The sequence below is a fragment of the Diachasmimorpha longicaudata genome, chromosome 7 (genome assembly GCF_034640455.1).
Source record: "Diachasmimorpha longicaudata isolate KC_UGA_2023 chromosome 7, iyDiaLong2, whole genome shotgun sequence".
In the NCBI taxonomy this organism is placed as follows: domain Eukaryota; kingdom Metazoa; phylum Arthropoda; class Insecta; order Hymenoptera; family Braconidae; genus Diachasmimorpha; species Diachasmimorpha longicaudata.
Genome location: NC_087231.1, coordinates 4,260,758 through 4,279,239, shown reverse-complemented (window position 1 = coordinate 4,279,239; position 18,482 = coordinate 4,260,758). Strand labels below are relative to the sequence as shown.

The 18,482-nt window shown below is 41.3% G+C and overlaps 1 protein-coding gene across 3 annotated transcripts in view; it reads left to right on the top strand.

Moving 5' to 3' along the window:
- Positions 1-18,482, top strand: part of LOC135164913 (neuronal acetylcholine receptor subunit alpha-7) — a 135,263-nt gene that overhangs the window by 84,320 nt on the left and 32,461 nt on the right. For all 3 annotated transcript variants that reach the window (XM_064125699.1, XM_064125700.1, XM_064125701.1), the window contains 3 exons: positions 4,162-4,237; positions 5,913-6,107; positions 13,003-13,089. In XM_064125699.1, the coding sequence (XP_063981769.1) occupies positions 4,162-4,237; positions 5,913-6,107; positions 13,003-13,089 (358 nt within the window). The remainder of the gene's footprint in view (positions 1-4,161; positions 4,238-5,912; positions 6,108-13,002; positions 13,090-18,482) is intronic.

Sequence of the window (18,482 nt, the reverse complement as noted above, 5' to 3'; positions counted from 1 at the left end):
TCAGGATGAAGTGCATCCGATTTTATGCATCCCCTCGGCTCCCTGAATTTTTCCTCTCTAAATTTCGCTTTAATAGAGCTATAGATGGTCGGATAAACCCGGGGAAATTCACTGGATCATAATAAAATCATGATGATTTTTATTTTTTTACGGAAATTATAATCCAGTGAAATGAGACTGGAATATCTGCACGATGAGATTGGGAGGAATCGAAGGAGGGGGGAGACATCTGTACCCCTCATCCCCTCGATGTGACAAGGCTCTTGAAAAGTAAGAGGTCCGAGTGACAGCCCCGCGACCTTTTCACCTGTTGCATATTGCCTTACAGTTGCCTCGTTTCGTTCGATTCGGTTATCCTCGGTGATACATTGACGGATGCTTGGCTCGTCACCAGACAAGGCGGGGCCCTCATACTCCACTGTTTATATGATATGTACGAAGGAAAATATTCAGTGAAAATTACAGATCCTCTCCGCAACTTTGGAGTGAAATGTGGCTGTAAAAAAATTGACGGCAGCGTCGGTTAACTTTTATTAAATTTGTATCAGTCAGTTACATTAGCGATAAGTGTACCGTTAATTCCGTAATTTTTATTGAACATTGTCCTCGGTGATAAACATTTTTGCCAAAGAAATATGAAATTCACAATACGAGTGATAATTTCTTTCGTGCCCGTTTCACATGAGCGCAGAATAACACGAGGAATTGAAGAAGATGAACATTCGAACCAATTTACATATTTAATTACTTGTTTGAATTTTTCTCATGAAATTTCAGTGGAAAATTACTGTATTTTTGTCTCAATGTGCAGAGTAATGACGTTAATGTATGCGGAGAGGAAGGACGAAGAAAAATTATCCAGAAATTCTCCGGAAACTTTAGCATGCGGAAGATAATTGTAAAGCTCATTTTTTATTTCTAAAAAATTTATCTCGTGCAAAATGCAGGTAATTACTGCTGGGTAATTGTTCTCAAAAATTTATCTCCACACACTGTCACTGAATTTCCCTCAATTAAGGAGTGTATTCTATGAATTTTTGTGCCTTGAGTAAGGTAAGATCGATTTGATAAATCATAATAAATAAATATATCGACAATTCATCGAGTGTGTGCGAGGCAGATGCATTCGGATGCGCTCTTACTTGCGTGCCCCTCAACGCACCGATGCAGAGAATAGATGAAATAAATATTGAGAAATAGGTACAGCGCAGTGCGAGTGAGCCTGGGCACCCATGTAAGACCACATACCGGACATAACACCCCTACTTAACCCAACTACTGCAACCCCCACTCGTTGTTAACGATGTTTCAACATTAAAGCTTGAAGCTTTTCAAGTGTTTTCACAGTGTCTATGTGTGCGTGTTATATATTAAATTGACGTTGATTTTACATGTCCTAAATGTTCATTTAATTTGCAAACGATGTGCGCGTTGGACCGACGAATGAACGGGCGAACTTCGTGCTTATTCTTTTGGCGCTTGCGCATACCACGGGGATTGGACAGATTTTAAATATTACCGAATACATTAGCACGAAGTCGCGCGTTCATTCCGCTTGACTATCGGACAATATCCGTTGATATGATGTGATATTTTTTCGATACTCCATTGATGCGGATTGGTAGCCCTGAGAGTCAGTGGAAAATTTGACATTTTACGGTAACTAAAAGCCCGGAGAGAGCGACAGCCATAAAATCGTGACTTTTAGGGACACACATTGAGACTTTTTTTTTAATAACTGACGCGCTTCATAAAAATTGTTCAACTTTCCGTGATATTTTACTTCTTCGTGAAAAATTACGTGACAATTTAATTTGTTCGGTGATGAAACTGAGAATTCCATTAACATTTCACATGTCCTCCGATTAATTTCCCTAAAATTCCCCGTGAGTTTGGCAATTTCTACGGAATACTCTGCAAAAATTGTCAACAACTCCCCTAAAATCTCCGCTTACCCCTGAAATCCCGATCAAAAGATCCATTTACCGACAATTCCCCCGGCAACCCAAGCGCCCCACCCTGTACCCACCATAATCCGTACGATTAAGTGAATTGTCCGAGAATTAGTCAGACAATCCCGTAATGAACGACCGCCTAATCTCGAGCACCTCGTGAACGACGGAATAATTACCGCATCCCCATCCATCTCAAAATAACAAGGCTGAATCGTGTATTGTCCCCCTCGTGATTGAATCTATTCTCCCCCGGAGGAAGTGCCGCAGACGCGTTAGAAAACACTGTGAGATGAATCTCCGAGCATTAAAGGTCACGCCGAGATTTACTGCAGATAGATTTTACCATTGAATCCCTCTGATAGACGCTCCAGGCACGGATTCAGTTTGGCGATCGAGGCTGACGGGGTGGCAGTGGACATTTACAGCTTTCCATTGGCCACTTTCATTTCATGACCTGGAATTTACGATCTCAACGCACAACTGTGACTCTAACAAAATCCTAGCCTCCGCGCCCATCGCATCGCTCTCTCCGGTGCGATCAGCCACCCCCGGCGTATCATGCCGGCCCGCACGTCTACTTGTTCCACTGGCATTCACTGGCGGACTCTTTCGCATTTTCTACGTTTTTCACTGCTCCCCCTCCCCCCGTCAGAATAAATTCAGTGGGTTTTTTCACCGCAATGACCTGTCGATTGACTCTCACTGAATGTATCATATTAAACATAATCCTGTTCCTCCTCAAAGACCCCAGTCCCCGGCCGAAAAAAAAAATATTTTCAATTGTCATGAGTGAAGATAAATGACGCAGTTGCACGAGTATTTCCTACCCTCAAGTGCATGATTTATTAATAATTCCCATGAACTGATGATGACTTTCCAAGAGTCGTGATTATTTGAACAACACGACCTCAACAGTTATTCAGTGAATGGAGGGATTGTGCTCACCACTGTATTTCCTCATCGTTCAATATCTATATTTACCTGACAATGCCTGCTGGTAACGATTAATGCACCTGACACGCGTCATTAGAGACACCTGCACGCCAGGTCCGCGGTGGAAGTGTCGATGCCCCCTGAATTTCAAATGCTCATGGTCGTTCCTACGATCACATGAATTAATTATTTTTAATTAGCACAAACCGCTGATATACGTGCACTTACAACCTTCCATTCACTGCGTTCACTGCTTTCAATAATTCACTTTTCCGTGAATATCTCGGTAGCTGAGGTCGTCGAGGAAATTTTTGTTATTATATTATTTTGTAGAATAAAATAAAAATGACAAAGAAGAACTTGAGGAAAGTGTTATCTGGCTCAGATTCAAAGATATTCGCGGAAAACTCAGATATGGGTCGAATTCAATTGAATTATTTTACCGCTTTGGTACGGAATTATTTATTTCATTATTCAAATGCTTTACAATTAGTATTCCCTTGATACCTTGGATGACAGCACGAAGTGATTGGATCTCATTATTTGAAAACGTGTTAACCGGGTTAATAGCCGATCATTTTAATCACACGCCCTTTTGAATTCTCAGTGACTGATGGTGTGACCGCAATCTGAATATCATTAAACGCTATCGCTAATGGTAGCACAACATTTCGCATATTTCACTCGAGTACTGGAGGATGTAACGAACCGGAAGACTGGCAATCTTTTTCAGTCGTAATTATTCGTACAGAAGTTTTCCTTGACGATTAAAGTGCACCTTCTGTTATTTAATTTTTAAAAAATGTGAAAACCACAGAAATATTATTTCAACAGCCCTAAAAGTTTTTTCAGCCTGGGCATTTTAACCAGTGAATTTTTGTAAAAAATTTTCAGCCACGTTATACCTCTCAATGCTGCGACAAAAGCTTCATAAAACGTTTTATGATTTAAAGTTCAAGAAAAAAATTGTAATATGTTAGGGATGTGATGAAATTGTTTTGTATTCGTTTCGCGGAAATATCAAGTTATGGAGGTAGAGGAGAAGCAATTTACCCCGGGAATATTCTTGTTTATACTCTCTCGTGCTGTCTCCAAGGATTACGTACACGATGGGAGTAAAAAATAACCTGAAAATTGTGAAAATATTATTCTGAAATATAAAATAGCACGTTCCATATGCATGGTAGAATGTATTGCCAAATGTTTTATTTGTGTACGTTGCACGAAGTAGAGTAATGTTCTTTTTCTTTTAATCGAACTTTGAAATTGGTAGCTCGATCTCATACTCAACTCGGAGGAGGGAGGTGACTTGTCCGATTTCATCACGAACGGGGAGTGGGACCTCATCGGTGAGTCTGATTGCACCCGAGTTCGCGGCTTTTACGACGAGCCACGCACTCGTCAGGTGCGTAATTGTGCGCACGTGCAGTATACCGTGAATTTTACTGTTCTCGAATTCTATTTTCATGATGAATTTTATTGTTCTCGAGTGAATTAAATTCGAGTGGAAGCAATGAAAGATTTTTTCAATGTTTTATTTCATTGCACGTACGGGAAAAATTCTGATAGCGATGGTATTTTAAAGCCCAGTAAAATAATGACGGAAAAATGACGCACAATTTACTCAGTCGATTCAGCTAAGGCCTGATCACGTTCTCGATAGTCATGAACTTGCCAGATTAATTTACTGAATTTATTTCGTCTGTCGGTGACTCTGAGTGCAATTCTGGGAACTCGTAACTCTCGAAAATTATTCTCTTTTTTTTTCGTTCAACGTTGGACTTTATTATCCTGAGGGAAAAAAATTCAGTGCAACTACGGAGAGAATTTTCAAAAATATCATTTCATTGCACCTACTGGAAAATCCATTGATGACAATTTAAAACCCCGTTAAAAATAACGACCGAAAGAAATGATGCATGACGTGCTCTCGTGGGCGTAATAGTTCTGCCCACTCAGCTAAACGCTACTTACTCTCTTCGTAAGCTTGCCCATGAGCTTTGAGCAAATTTCATACGTTATCCGACAAGAGATTAGCATCATTCAGTCGTAAAAAGTCTCTTCTCCGACAATCTTTTGTCAATGTTTTTTACAGCTGCATTTGTTTTACCACCAGCTCGGTTTGGACATAAAAAGTGGGATTTTCCAGGAATAATTTTTAACATTCATCTCACGTTGCATTTTAGTTGCCTATCATTAAAACTATTGTATCAAATTTTTTGAAAATTATGTCATAGTTGCACGTGAATTATCAATCTCACAGTATTATGTCGTTCAGGTTCATTTATTAGAAATTATTCAATATTTTTTCGAAGGCCACGTTTACAAATTTTAGTCCAACGAGAGAGCAGTATTATTTTTACCGACTGCAGTTATTTCAAAGCTGGTTTATCCTTTGACACACAATATAAAACTCACTCTGTTGAAAAACTATCGGTGAAAGATCTTTTCAACTTTCATAGTTCAACTACCGCCCTTCATCAGCGAGGAAATAGCGACGGACATTTCCGCCGACAATAGATAATAAGACCCAACAAAAGATGAAATCGCACAATAAACGTTGCTTGAACAATAGCCACCATGTAACACGAGACCCCATCATCGACTTGCGAGATTTTCCAGATGCGTTGAAAATCCGTCTCCGCGCTATTCCCCGGTAGCTGGGTAATTCGTGATAAGGGATAAAACTTTCTATATCGCCTCCTCTTCATCCCCTTGAAGTGGAAGCTCCTTATCCGCTTTAGTCGGGAGAACTTTTTTTTTCCTCCCCCCTCTGTGTATTTTATCAAAAGTAAGAAATATACTTCGTACATTCGTTCCATTAAAGCTCGAAAAAAAAATATATATGTATATATACATATATATATATATATATATATATCCTCGCGAGGTGAAAGTTTTATATTGTTATCGATGAGGGTCTCGTTGAAAATATCGAATGAATAATTTTATAAAACGATAGATGCGACAGTGAGAAATTATGTGGAATAAATGCTCCAGAGCATAACTTTATTTGATTTGCAGGAATGCCTGGCAAGAAGAATACGATAATTTATCAGTGCTGTCCGGAGCCATACGTCGACGTTACATTCACGATACACATTCGCAGGAGAACGCTGTATTATTTCTTCAATCTCATTGTACCATGTGTACTTATATCGAGCATGGCACTGCTCGGTTTTACGCTGCCGCCAGACTCCGGGGAGAAGCTCACCCTAGGTAATGATATTCATGATGTTACGCACGCCAAAAATGCTTGCAGTGTTTTTTTTTTTACCCAATTTTGGGTAATGTGAGCTTTTGTTTATGAAAGACATTGTACCTCCTCGAGTTGGTCATTTCGAATTTTGTTGAATTTTAAACAAGCGTTGGAACATGTGGAAGTGGAATGAAAATTTGTTTTATTATTCCACATCGGTATTATTAAAGTTGGTGGGATTTTGGTAGATGAACAATTGATTTACATGAAAATATGAAAACTTATGATCAAAATGACCGACTCAGCCAAAAAACTCCTAATTTTCAACCCCTATGACTACACATTTCTCCTTAGGCACTATTATTCTCTGTTAGTTAAGTTTTTTCCGTTAATATGTGATAATAAATGATCAAATAAACGAGGGAAAAACTAATCAAGCTGTATAAATCACTTATGATAAATAGTGGTTAGGTCGTTCGAGAGGGCGCTCGCTCGGATGATCCGCAAACGGAAGAATTTGTGAAGCAAATTTTCCGTATCGTTGGGAAAGAAAAAATAATGAAAAAAAGGGAGGTAGAATGTTTCAAAAATTAATGGGATGGATATCTCCCAGTGCTGCACCTTTCTATTGTTATCGTGACTGAAAAAAAAAACACGTGGGGCTGGGAAATGACGTGAAACGAATGGTCCAATTTGTTGAGGCGTAATCACCCTAAACCACACAGGCCCAGGGTCTTTTGATATGACTTGAACTACGTCGTTCATGCACAGCAGTTATATATTTATGATCGTCAAATACATAAACAGATATGATGGATTTCGGTTTTTCATCGTGAGTTGTGCTCTACTTTTTCCCCCCTCGAAATGTTCCTGCATCACCGAGTTTGTTCTGAAAGGTAATCTGCAGACTGGCCTGATGGTTACGCTAGATACAGTAAAACTTGAAATCTCAAACCCGCATATTCACCGTTGCGTTTGCGAATACATCCGAGCATGGCAGGCGAATACACTGCTGGGGGTTACGTGATTTGAATTTCCGTTCGAAATATCATTTTTTTTTTTCAGCCGGATATCTGGTACACCGAGGGAGAAGCGAATAACTTTTCAAGCGAGTCTTGCTTGGAGCTAAAAAGTCGCAAGTAAAAAATTACAACAATTAATAATCATGGGAAATTGGAAGAATTTATCAAGCCTTTTTTCGGCTCCAGTAAGACTTATTTGGAATTTTTTAGTCATGTGGATACGTGGATGGTTTGAGACCAAAATAGGGCGTCGTTTCCAACTCGAACTGTTGCTAAAAATTCGTCGAGTTTCCAGGACATTCGAGGGGCTCCTAGGTGATTCTAGAAAAACGTGGAAGAGATAGAAAGTTCATAGACTCACCCACACGCAGATACAGCTGTATCGTCCATAGACCATTCGGAAAATTATTCCTCCCAATGTGTATTCGTTGGTGGCGAGTTGTATCCCCAAGGACCTTTCAAAAGTCGTAGTCGACGTGGTATGACTGCCGAGGCCCTTACAGGAAGCACGAAGGGACTGAATTTTTTCATGCGTATGTTCCCGGTGAAAACGAGCGGTCAGGGATGATTGGACAGGAAGAATTGCCTCGGACAGAGATAGAAAGGCGTTGCCTCAGCGAGTTTTCGGGATACCAAGGGTCTAGAAATTTATTCGTCGGAAAGGGGGTAGAAATACTATCCTCCCTCGTATCCATTGTTTTCTCTCTGATAATCGTTAGAGCTTTGAGGGACGTTGGCAAACCACAAAGCGATCCTGACGCATTGCCTCCGTGAACGGAATTCTCTCTATTACTTTGATTAAATTTTTCGAGATAACAGACAAGGGAAGGAAGATGTGAATCACGAGGGCAGATACTGGGTCAGGTCAACAGGCAGCGGTCTCTTCGAATAATGGTGCAGGAGTTATGATTCACATTAGACAATAGTATTTCCATCAGTCTTCTGTACATAAGGAAATTCGAAGGAAAAACTGTCGAGAGGAGTTTGCCTTTTTTTTTCTCTCCCTTGTAACGAGTTTTCCGGGAATATTCAGGGCAACTTCTCGTCACAATTTGCCTCAACACGTTGAAAAGAATCAACTGAGAAAGGTTCTCACATCCCAAAAAACCCCTTCTCTTTTCATCTCCAGTGACAACTCTCACAGCTTCCTTACATTTCCACCGACAGTACTTTCTCACCTTCTTACGGATTCTCAAGTACCTGTGTACACCTCCCACGACTCACACGTTTTACGATCCAATCCTTGCATCGTTTATTGCAAACATCCTCGACAGTACTTCAACATTTGTGAGAAGTGGAACCTCACGTTCTAGTTGATGTCATTGAGGGTTATGCGTTTTAGCACTCGGCTGTTGAGAAAAGTCTTCATTCAGTCTCAACTCATTAGGGAAAAAAACTCAAAGGGTGAGATTTGTTGACACTTGCCAACAATTTGGCGCTCGTTCGTGCATAATTCTTCCTCCCCGATTCAGCGTTAATGAGAAGTATTTTCTACGGCAGCAAATGAAGTTCAGTCTGCCGGGGATAAAGATGAGGATGACCTGCAACATGACCAATCTACCGGAACAAGCCCAAATACAGCCAACATTTTCGGTAATAAGAATACTGTGGCCGAGTGATTTATTAACGTTGTAGTGCTGTGGTGAATCGGTTTAGCCGCAAATGCGATGGTGCCAGATGGCAGACTGTAAAGAGTGGAAATGGTCGACAGATCGATTCCCATTCTCCTGGAACAACTGGGCGTACCTCCTGGGCCTCATCGATTAGCCGGATCATCATGAATTTTGGAGTTTCAACCCATCAACGCGAGTATTATCGGGAAAAGTGGTACATAAAATACACCGTTGAACCATAAAAAATTCATCGATTCACCGAGAGATTGAATGCTATTGAATTCTGTCATAGTTATCAATCATCTGATTTTTATCTCTTCGAATAAATACACACAGAATCGATGTGGGACAGATTCTCATCGTAAAATCGTAGTGCGTCTCTCAGATTATTTCCACAATAGCGCTTCGAAAATCTAATCCAAACCGTTAACACAAACTGCACCCACGAGAATGAAATTCCCATCAATCCTTACACCCTTCGTTAGTCAGACCAAGGAAAATGAGACTTAAATAGCCAAAAGTCTTACTCACGTCTTCGCCCAGAACTAATTCAAGCATAAATTCGATATGTTGGCAAGTTACAACAGGTTTACCGTGTTTCGTAATTGGGTACGGAGCCAATTAGATTGCAACAGTCTGAATGAGCTTACCTTCCATTTCTCCACCCTTTCTACATGCATACACAACCTTAAAACCATAACCGCAAAACAGTATTTCAACATTTACTTAACAGCATTTGCCGTGTTCGGAGTGTTGATAACTACAGCGGTTCACCGATGTCTAATGAATCGACGCTCCAGAGGTTTTAATTTTCCTTCTCTCAGGGATTTAATAAATGGAGATGGAGTACCTTTTCATTTGATACGTGAACTTATTTTCCTTCTCTCCTCCCCCTTCACTCTTTCATCTTGACAAGGGTAGGTTAAACTCCATAGCGAGTTAGCCGTTATATCTTGTTTGAGGTAAACAACAATATTCTACCTCAGCATTGCCGTGTTTCTGCATGCACTTGTCTTCCCTTCAACCCACTTCGCTCCCTTAGTTTTTTGGTGTACTCTCTCCCTCTCCCTCGCGGCTGTAGTGTTTCCCACTGGTCGTCTGGTGGAAACCCGAGGAGAACTTAATTATGTCTGAGAGATCGGACTTTTTTTTTTTCTAACGTACTGCATCATTCTCCGCTATGAATGTAATTTCCATATTATCATGGCTCTCGAATGTTTACGTGGAGGGGATATTGCATTATGCTCACCTTTGCGAAATTATTCTGGGGAAGATCGTGGCTGCATTGTTGGAACTTTTTCTCGAAAATTCTGGGGCAATGCGTTTATAACTTTTTGATGAGGTCGACTTGTATTCTGTTGAATTCTAACTTTGACAATTGCAATGAGGAGCTGGGTTTCCTTCATTTTTTATCGAGATGGCGGCGCTTCGTGGGGAGAAGTTCCTTTGAAAATTTATTACTGTGGTCTTGTATTGGTGGAATGGGCTAATTTAAAAGGACATTTTGCCGAAAGGCTGATAAACTTGGAATTTGTTTAATCTTCATAATGGACTGGATGATTTTAAGAAACTGGACTGATTGAGGAAGACAAATCATTGCAAATGTGGCTGAATAACGAGGGAGATTCAGAGGTATTTTTAAAACACTGGACAATTTTTAAAATTTGACAAAGACTCGAATTTGGAAATATCCGAAGAAGCGAGTGATTGCAGTGGTGCTCGCCAATAGATTATCTCCACCGTTGAATATTCAGGAGACTCCAGACAATTATGGAATTTCAGTGCATCAGCGAGGATCGATACAGAATAATGTCATCCATTATCCTCGGCTATTCGTTTTATCTCCAGATCTGTTCCTCGACTCAGTAATTAGTCACGTGACATGTACACGCGAGCTGCGAGACTCAAGATGCATAATTTTCCCGATCAATGCGGCTCAGTGATTCTCCAGGCTTCAGCTATGCGTCTTTTGTGCGATTGACTCCCCCAATCAAAATGTAGAATTTCAAATTGAATTATTTCACGCACGGTCACGTGACTCACCTGTCTTTGAAAACCGATACCAAAGGGATGCCGAATTCACGGTGGTTCATTAGCTCGGTAGAGTCAACTCCGGTACATCACAGAATTTCCGGAATTGAATTACATTTATCGGCAAGTCTGTCATCCAAACTGTGGTGAGAGTAAATTTGGTATTCGAGGTAGTTCAACGTTTAGGGCTTTCTATAACTAAAAAGTCAATTCCAACATCTTCAAGTTCCAGGGTAAATGGTGTCTGTCAATTGGACTGTTTGGATTGCTGATTGACGCGTGAAGACTAAACAATTTGTAAAAGCCAGGGTCTTCCCAAAGTTTTCATCTTAGTCATGCAGCAGCAGAATTAATTCACCACAGATTACGACCCTTGACTTCAGACATTCGAGATAACGCAAAATTTGAAGAAAGCAGTCTTCTTAATTTCCAACGCTAGCTCTTCAACCGCACATCCATCTTCAATTTCTGAACCAGCTTTTATCGTCGTGAGAGCATAAATGAAAAATTCTTCACCTCGAGTTGTCTCATCTGTCCCACATACTCAGAGATAAAACTTTCACGACATCTCCGCAGCAAAATGAAATGCTCCTCCACATTGCGACTAGAATGTGATGAACACCATAAACACATCGATATGAGAATTTCAATAGAATGGTAGCAGTACTACCTTCGAAATTCCGTCCACAGAATATGTGACCAGTAACCGTTACTCCAAAGGCAAAGCAATTCCCATTAACCTCTGGCAACACTCCTCATCCCAGTTCTCTCTCGAGTTCCTCCACCACTATTTTCCTCACGCTTCATCTCTCAACTCCCATCAAGCCTCGAAATTGCGCCAGCGCACTATCACTCCCAATTTTGACTCTCGTGAAAATTACATTTAACGTTCAACGAGTTGTCGCGAAAATTTACATCCACTGGGAAAATTTTCCACCACTCGGACTGAGAGCATTGATGATAGTTGATTCAGAGCTTGTAACTTGTGCGCGAATCATCCGGACTATTAGAATGCTAATTAACTCCACGGAGGGTGAATGAGTAACGACCAAGAACAAGGAAGTCAGTGACCACTAGCATTTGCGTTAATACACCAGCAAAGAGGAAGCCCGAAACCAATTGTAAGGAAACTAATTGGATACATCGTGGGTCAGCCCCTGCGGAAGAACTGCACTTGAATTATCAGGGTGGTTCGCCACCGTTGGTTACTTCACATCCCCTTGTATCTATGATTATTTATTCCGTAGCTCGGCTTGCACTTTTGCCCTCGGGCAAACAGGAGTTTTTTTTTCAAGAAAAACTCCGATTTTATGCAGCTGTTAATTATGTCCAGTCCCTCGAGACAACCTGAACACGTCTCTAACACTTGTCCACCCATACTCATGAAGGGCTTACACACTTCCAACCGGCCAAATCAATAAATCCCCCACTCGCCTCTAATTCCAAAACTTCCAGTCGACCACATTATTCCAAACTCCAGATTGAATAATCCTGTCATCCAGCTCCAATTGCCAAAATCCCAGTAACCAAATCAATTAATCATCCATTTTCTTCAATTTCCCCTTGAAATGACAATGGCAAAGGAACCGATGATTTATCGTATCGCAAACGTATCGTTCATCATCAGAACTTACGACAGGATCATTCTCATGCACCAGTATTGTGTTTATCCAATTCGCGTTATCGAATGGAGTGTAAACCTCCTCACAAAATAAACTTGTCGTAAACTGTCGAGGTTGGATTTCCGCTGACAAGAGTGACAATGGGTCGTTGTATGTCGTCGACAGTTCTCGTCAGTATGCTGGCAATATGCAGTGGCTATGTACCAGCATTGTGTCGTGAAACATTTTACCCGAGTGCTACATAAACTGAATATGTATTCTGAATATCCTGTGCAGACTCTTTTCGCCTCTTCTTCCGATCCTCAACGGTGTACCATCAAACGCTTTAGCCCAAGCTTTGCACCGTCACTTTCAGAACTTTCAACCCACCACCCCTTCACACGGAGTGTCCAGACTTTCAAATCGCTCAGTTTACGGAGTTTTCTGACATTCCCGGTGGTAAAGGATAGAAAAAAAGAAGAAGTGAACAAATTCCAGATGGTGAGGGTGAAGGCGATAGAAGCGTCAAGCGATGGAAGAGTTAGAAATCGCTTTGTCTATCACAAAAGAACGAAAATAGGGGGAAAAAACCAACAAAGGCTGCAGTCAATTTTGATAGTGACTCTGTTTATTCTCGGTTATCTGCAGGAGTGACCATTCTGCTGTCGCTGACAGTCTTCCTGAACCTCGTTGCCGAGAGCATGCCGACAACGTCGGACGCTGTCCCATTAATAGGTATTGCATTTTCACTTCTGCCCTGTATAAACTCAACAGTGGTTTTTATAGTGTATTACTTATATTAATGTCTATGTGTGGGAGTGAGTGTGTGTGTGTGTGTGAGTACGCCTTGCAAAATCTCCCTGAGGATAATCGCACACAAGGACAATCAACCCGAGAGCGTGTGTATGGCGGACGGCAATAGTCAAGAGATCCTCCCAGCACACCCCTTCGGCCTCTTTAATACCACGTGTTGGTAGATATAGAGTATTCACCCGACCCTGAACATCGCCGCCCCGTTACCCCTAATGTCATGGTCGGAGGACGCTACGGAGATGATATCGTTTACTCGAAGGAGGTAAAGAAAAAAGGAAAGTTACTGGGTGATTTTCCACGGGGACAAGTTTGCTCAATTTCGGGAGAAATGGGAAGGCAGGATGAAAACGAGGTTCTGAGGATAGCCGTATGTTAAGCCCTGGGGATCAATAGAGGTTTCCATTCGTGAGATGTTATCCCCGTTGGGTTTTGCCATTGCTCAAGTATGATTGAAGAATCAGAGTTACGGCGAATAGGTGTGACGAGAATATCGTCTTTTGGATGCAGTTTGCTAGGATTGCAGGATTTAAGTAGATATTTTAGATGGATAGGAGATACTGCATGATTTTAGATGATTAGTTGAATGACGGAGAGGTCCAGTGACTGTACTTATCAGCCCAGTGGAATCTCACCAGAACTGTTTGGTCTTTGATCAGGAGCTCAGCTGATGCTTCATTTCTGGTCTCCGACTGATCAAGATTAGGCTTGATGAAGCGTTCCTAATGCTGACTTGAATTGGATTTCCACCTCTGGAGTTGTGGGTTTCCTGATTGGATAGTTGGAATTCTGTCAGGTACTGGAGGGTAGGGCTTGAATCCAATGCAGCTCAGTCTTGCTTTCAGACGAGCACTTCTCATGCATCAATCACTGACTTGAATTTCCAGGTGGGAAAATCCTGAATCAAGGTCCAAACAGTTATTCAATTCTGCATTGTTAGACATTTATTGAAATCACTGGGCCTCTTCCAATGACTGAAATCTAGAGATTGACAATACCAAAATGGTCACCAATAATGAAGGTTTAGTGAGCTTCAGCGTCCAACGACCTCAATCCTTAATCCTCATGCATCATTCAGATGTTCTGCAATGAATTGCGATAATCACTTTTGTTAATTAATATTCCTTGAAATACTTCCCAGTACAGTGGAAATGACTTCATAATCATACTCATGTATATATCATGCTCTTCCTTCTTCGTTCAAATTAAACAACTCGTGGACAGTGTCAATTGTAGTTTCCTGAGGTCGTCTTTCCCATAAGTATCATCTTATATGTGACACTCTTTTCCAGTATATGTTCCTTGTACAGCAAAAAAAGTGTGTGAGTATGGGGGATGTGTTCTACCTTTTTGGCGGTGGTTTTGTTAACGAGAAAGAGAGAACATTTTATTGATAATCGGGTCAATTTGAGGTGTCTTGGAGATATTGCCGAGAAACTTTGCACTATCAACTTCTATGGTTAAATTTGAATCAAGGAAATTGTGGTTCGTTCGTTGTGATACCATTAAATACAAATCGTAATACCCCTGGGGAAAGTCGGTTACCGATATTATCGATTCATCGTATTACGATTAAGCTACTGCTTCCAATTATGTCTCCACAATCTTCTTAAGAACTTGGGTGGAACGAGAAGATTGTAAACTCAAGATTTCATGCGTTCTGGGGTGGCACTGGGGTGGGGGGAACGAACGCCCAATCAAACGATAATGGCGTCAAGCCTTTAAAAATAAAAATAATAAAATAAATGCTAAAGGTTTTCAATATAAATATGCAATAAATTGAACCATTTTATTGGACACGTTTTTTGTTCTATACTTTTTGTCTAGTATTTTTTTATTATTTTCATACTGCAACAGATTGTATGTCATATTTTTCATGGTAATTTGTACTTGTATTTACACTTATTTTACTGACATTTTCATGTATTTATGACCTTTTACATCCAAGGATTTTGTGAGGAGATACGGCAACTGTTTATTCAGACAGTTACTTCATGAATCTGATCTAATGTAATATTTATAGATTAATCTATCATCCTTTATTTTCGAAAGATGATTTTGAAAGTTGTGTGGGTAAAATATTCGTGAATTGAGTACACCAACAAGCGAAAAACATTTCTCAATTTAAAATAGAAATTCTCAATTCAGAAACATTTTCACCCGTCAATTTTCCTTCTCAATCCATAACCATCGCAATGAAGGAATCAAAACGTTATTTCGGTCAGCCCTAGATGGGAAATTGTGAAGCAATAGAGGCGAGTTCGATCTGATCGATGATGAATTAATCTGTCGTACAGCTCTTTACAGGAGGACGAATACGCGACTGAGTCGTGCGGTGACAGGCACGATTGGAATTCTAGCGATTGGGGTGAGGGGATGGGTGGAAAGAGGAGAAGAGGGTGGACGAGAGACGGGACGAAGATACAAAACGCCGATCGTGAGAGAACGGATCGGTCAACACGAGGGAATATGGGGGGAAGAGAGAAAGGGTTAAGAGGGACAGAATGAGGAGGAGTAGAAGGGTGTCATCAGACTGAGGGATATGTGGGTGTGAATGTATAACTAATCCATCACTGATCGATTCTCCGTACTTTTTGTTGAGTCTTCAAAAAGTGATACTCGTGACAGCTCATTGTATGATCAGCCAACGGGAAGAGAAATGTCCGGGATACGCGATTGATGGTAACACCCCTTTCATCTTGTCTAATATCGGTGAATGGGGATGAGAAGAATAAAAAACGTAATGGAAAGTAAAAGCTGATGGGTCTCGCCTCTGCCGATTGAAAATTAAAAAAGACTCGAGTGTGGAACATCTGCACTGTATTGATCTACAAATTCGTTTTCAATAGCCGGAATTATTATCACATTTTGCCTCATCGCAATTGAGAAAAGTGACTCCACTCGGTGAGTTTCGAAACGCGAGTAATTGAATTTGAATCGGGGAAGAAAAAAATTGTCAATCGATCCAACTGAATCTCCATTCATTCTTCTCAACATCGAGGAGGTGAAAAAAAGATTTATCGTTTATTTGCTCGGGGCTTTTAGAATTCTCAGGGCATTAAAAAAATGAAAATCCCACATTCCCAGGGAGGGAATATTTCCGCGGAAAAAAATAGAGGAATATTGATGAATAGACGACGAATGGAAATATATATATATATATATCTATTTGATTCGTAGATTGAGGAAAAAACGTGTACAATGTGTGTGAATTGTACCCACACACGCGAAACCGGACGGGTCTACAGACGGAGATTTCTCAGTGGTGTTGATTCGATTTATAGGAATTTCGAGTTCATCATCAATCTGTCACGCGCAGCGCTGGTGAATAGTGAGAAAATATGTATAGTCGGGACAAATAAAGGAAAGAAAATACCAGGGGATTGTGCACACGTGCGTGAAGGATTCACGCGGGACGCGAGGAGGACAACGGGTGGCCAATCGATTTATCTGTTTGCCCGCTGACTCGTTCGACAAATTCATCGGTTTAAGGAGACGTGACGTAACCAAAGAAATCTCGGGTAATCTTGATGATGAGCTTGCTCAGACATATGTCGTGTACTAAAGTCACTCGTGCGTTAAATCAGGGAGAGTTTAGGTTCTTGGGTTGTCTAGTAGATGGTGAACCGTGAATTTATACTGATAAAGAATATGGGGAGTAAGATATGAGAAAAATTACCGTTTTGGATTGTAAAGTGGGTTCAGACGAAAAACTTTTGAACAGCAGAAAAATACCAAAGGGACAGGGAACATTGTGCCACTGGTTGGCAAATTATTCCGGTGCCCTTCAACAGATATTTATTCAAATTTTAAAGTAAAGGTAAGTTTTACCAGCGCCAACAGATCGCACCGATAGAAATAGCTCTGCAATATCGAAACCATGTCTCGCAACGTAAACAAATCATTGAAAATTGAAAGCTCTGCGGGAGGTGTGGGAGGAGTCCATTGAATTAGAAATGGGATGAATGAAGGGCCTCAGTAGACGGCAGCGAATGAAGACGAGGGGATTCGTGTTGAAAGCGATTTGTCGGAAAAAAGGGGAGGCATACCGAGTGTATGAGGAGAAAAAAATCACCGAGAGACACCCAGGACTTGCGAATGTTTGCCCCAAGTCCTCACTCGGATTTCACCTCACGTTTTGGACCTGGGATTACCGTTTTTCACTCCTAAGGCTGTTCATCGCTCGGGACCGACATACCAAAAAACCCCTCCTCAAAACTCATTCCTCTTTTGATCTTTTTTGCCCTTATATTCACTCGCCATGTCTGCGCTCCAGTTCTCCACTCGCAAAACATTGACTCTGAGTAATCCAGCTGGCTTTGATCGTATCCAGCCAGATTGTAGTGGAAATGTCGAGTCCCGCCACTGTCCACCAATGCAAATAAGGGAGGATGCCTTTGGAGGGAATAAATTCAATTTCTGAGAATATTTTTTTCCAAAGTTATGAGGATAAGAGGGGGAGTACTCGCGAGAAGGAAATCTGTCTGGATATTTTTTACAGTTTTTCAAGTCACTCAAAGACTCGAATTCCGGTGGACCAAAAATTTCCTAAATTCGCTCAGCAAATACTCCCCTCATTACTCCCCCTCTGAAGAAGACGACCCATATCCATGAGGACGTACAGCAAGTCCATCGAACGTCCGCGGAGATATGAACTCCCATCACGATTCGCTCCCGAGATACTCCAAAATTTGCGTCTCTCCATTACCATCGTTTTGCCCATCTCCTCCCGCCATTCTCCATCATTTCCCCAAAGAGACTCTCCCCAGTTGCATTGTTACAGTACCACCACTGCGTTCCTGATTTCATCCCTGGAACCTCAACGTGTCTGCTATCAAACTCTCGTTTCAAGTTAGTCGTATTGCCCCCCGCCACCCGAAATCCGTAAACTCGAGATTGCGTTACCCCAAAACTTCTCGTCCTACTAGCACCCCCTCTGCCGCGAACCCGACGCCATTTTAACCCCGGCATTGCTCCGGTGCACTGTACTTTGCGAATATTCTCCTCATTGAATAATATCACATGATCGTGTATTTGTCGTGGTGCTACTTGAATCCTGGCTCCTAGTCATGTCCTCCTTTGACTGCAACCGCGGCCTAGATATCGCTTGTTTACAGTCTACGAGGGGGATGAAAAGCACCCGGGTGTTGCGATCTGTTGGCGCTGACTGGGGTGACACCCTGCAGAGGCAAGAATACGACTGTGAAATATGGCGTCGAATTTTTCATCGCTAAATTTATGAATATGAGATTTAAATAGAGGATCATTTGTTGTAATGAAGCCCTGATCTCCAGGTCAGAGTGTCAGAAGCTCTGATC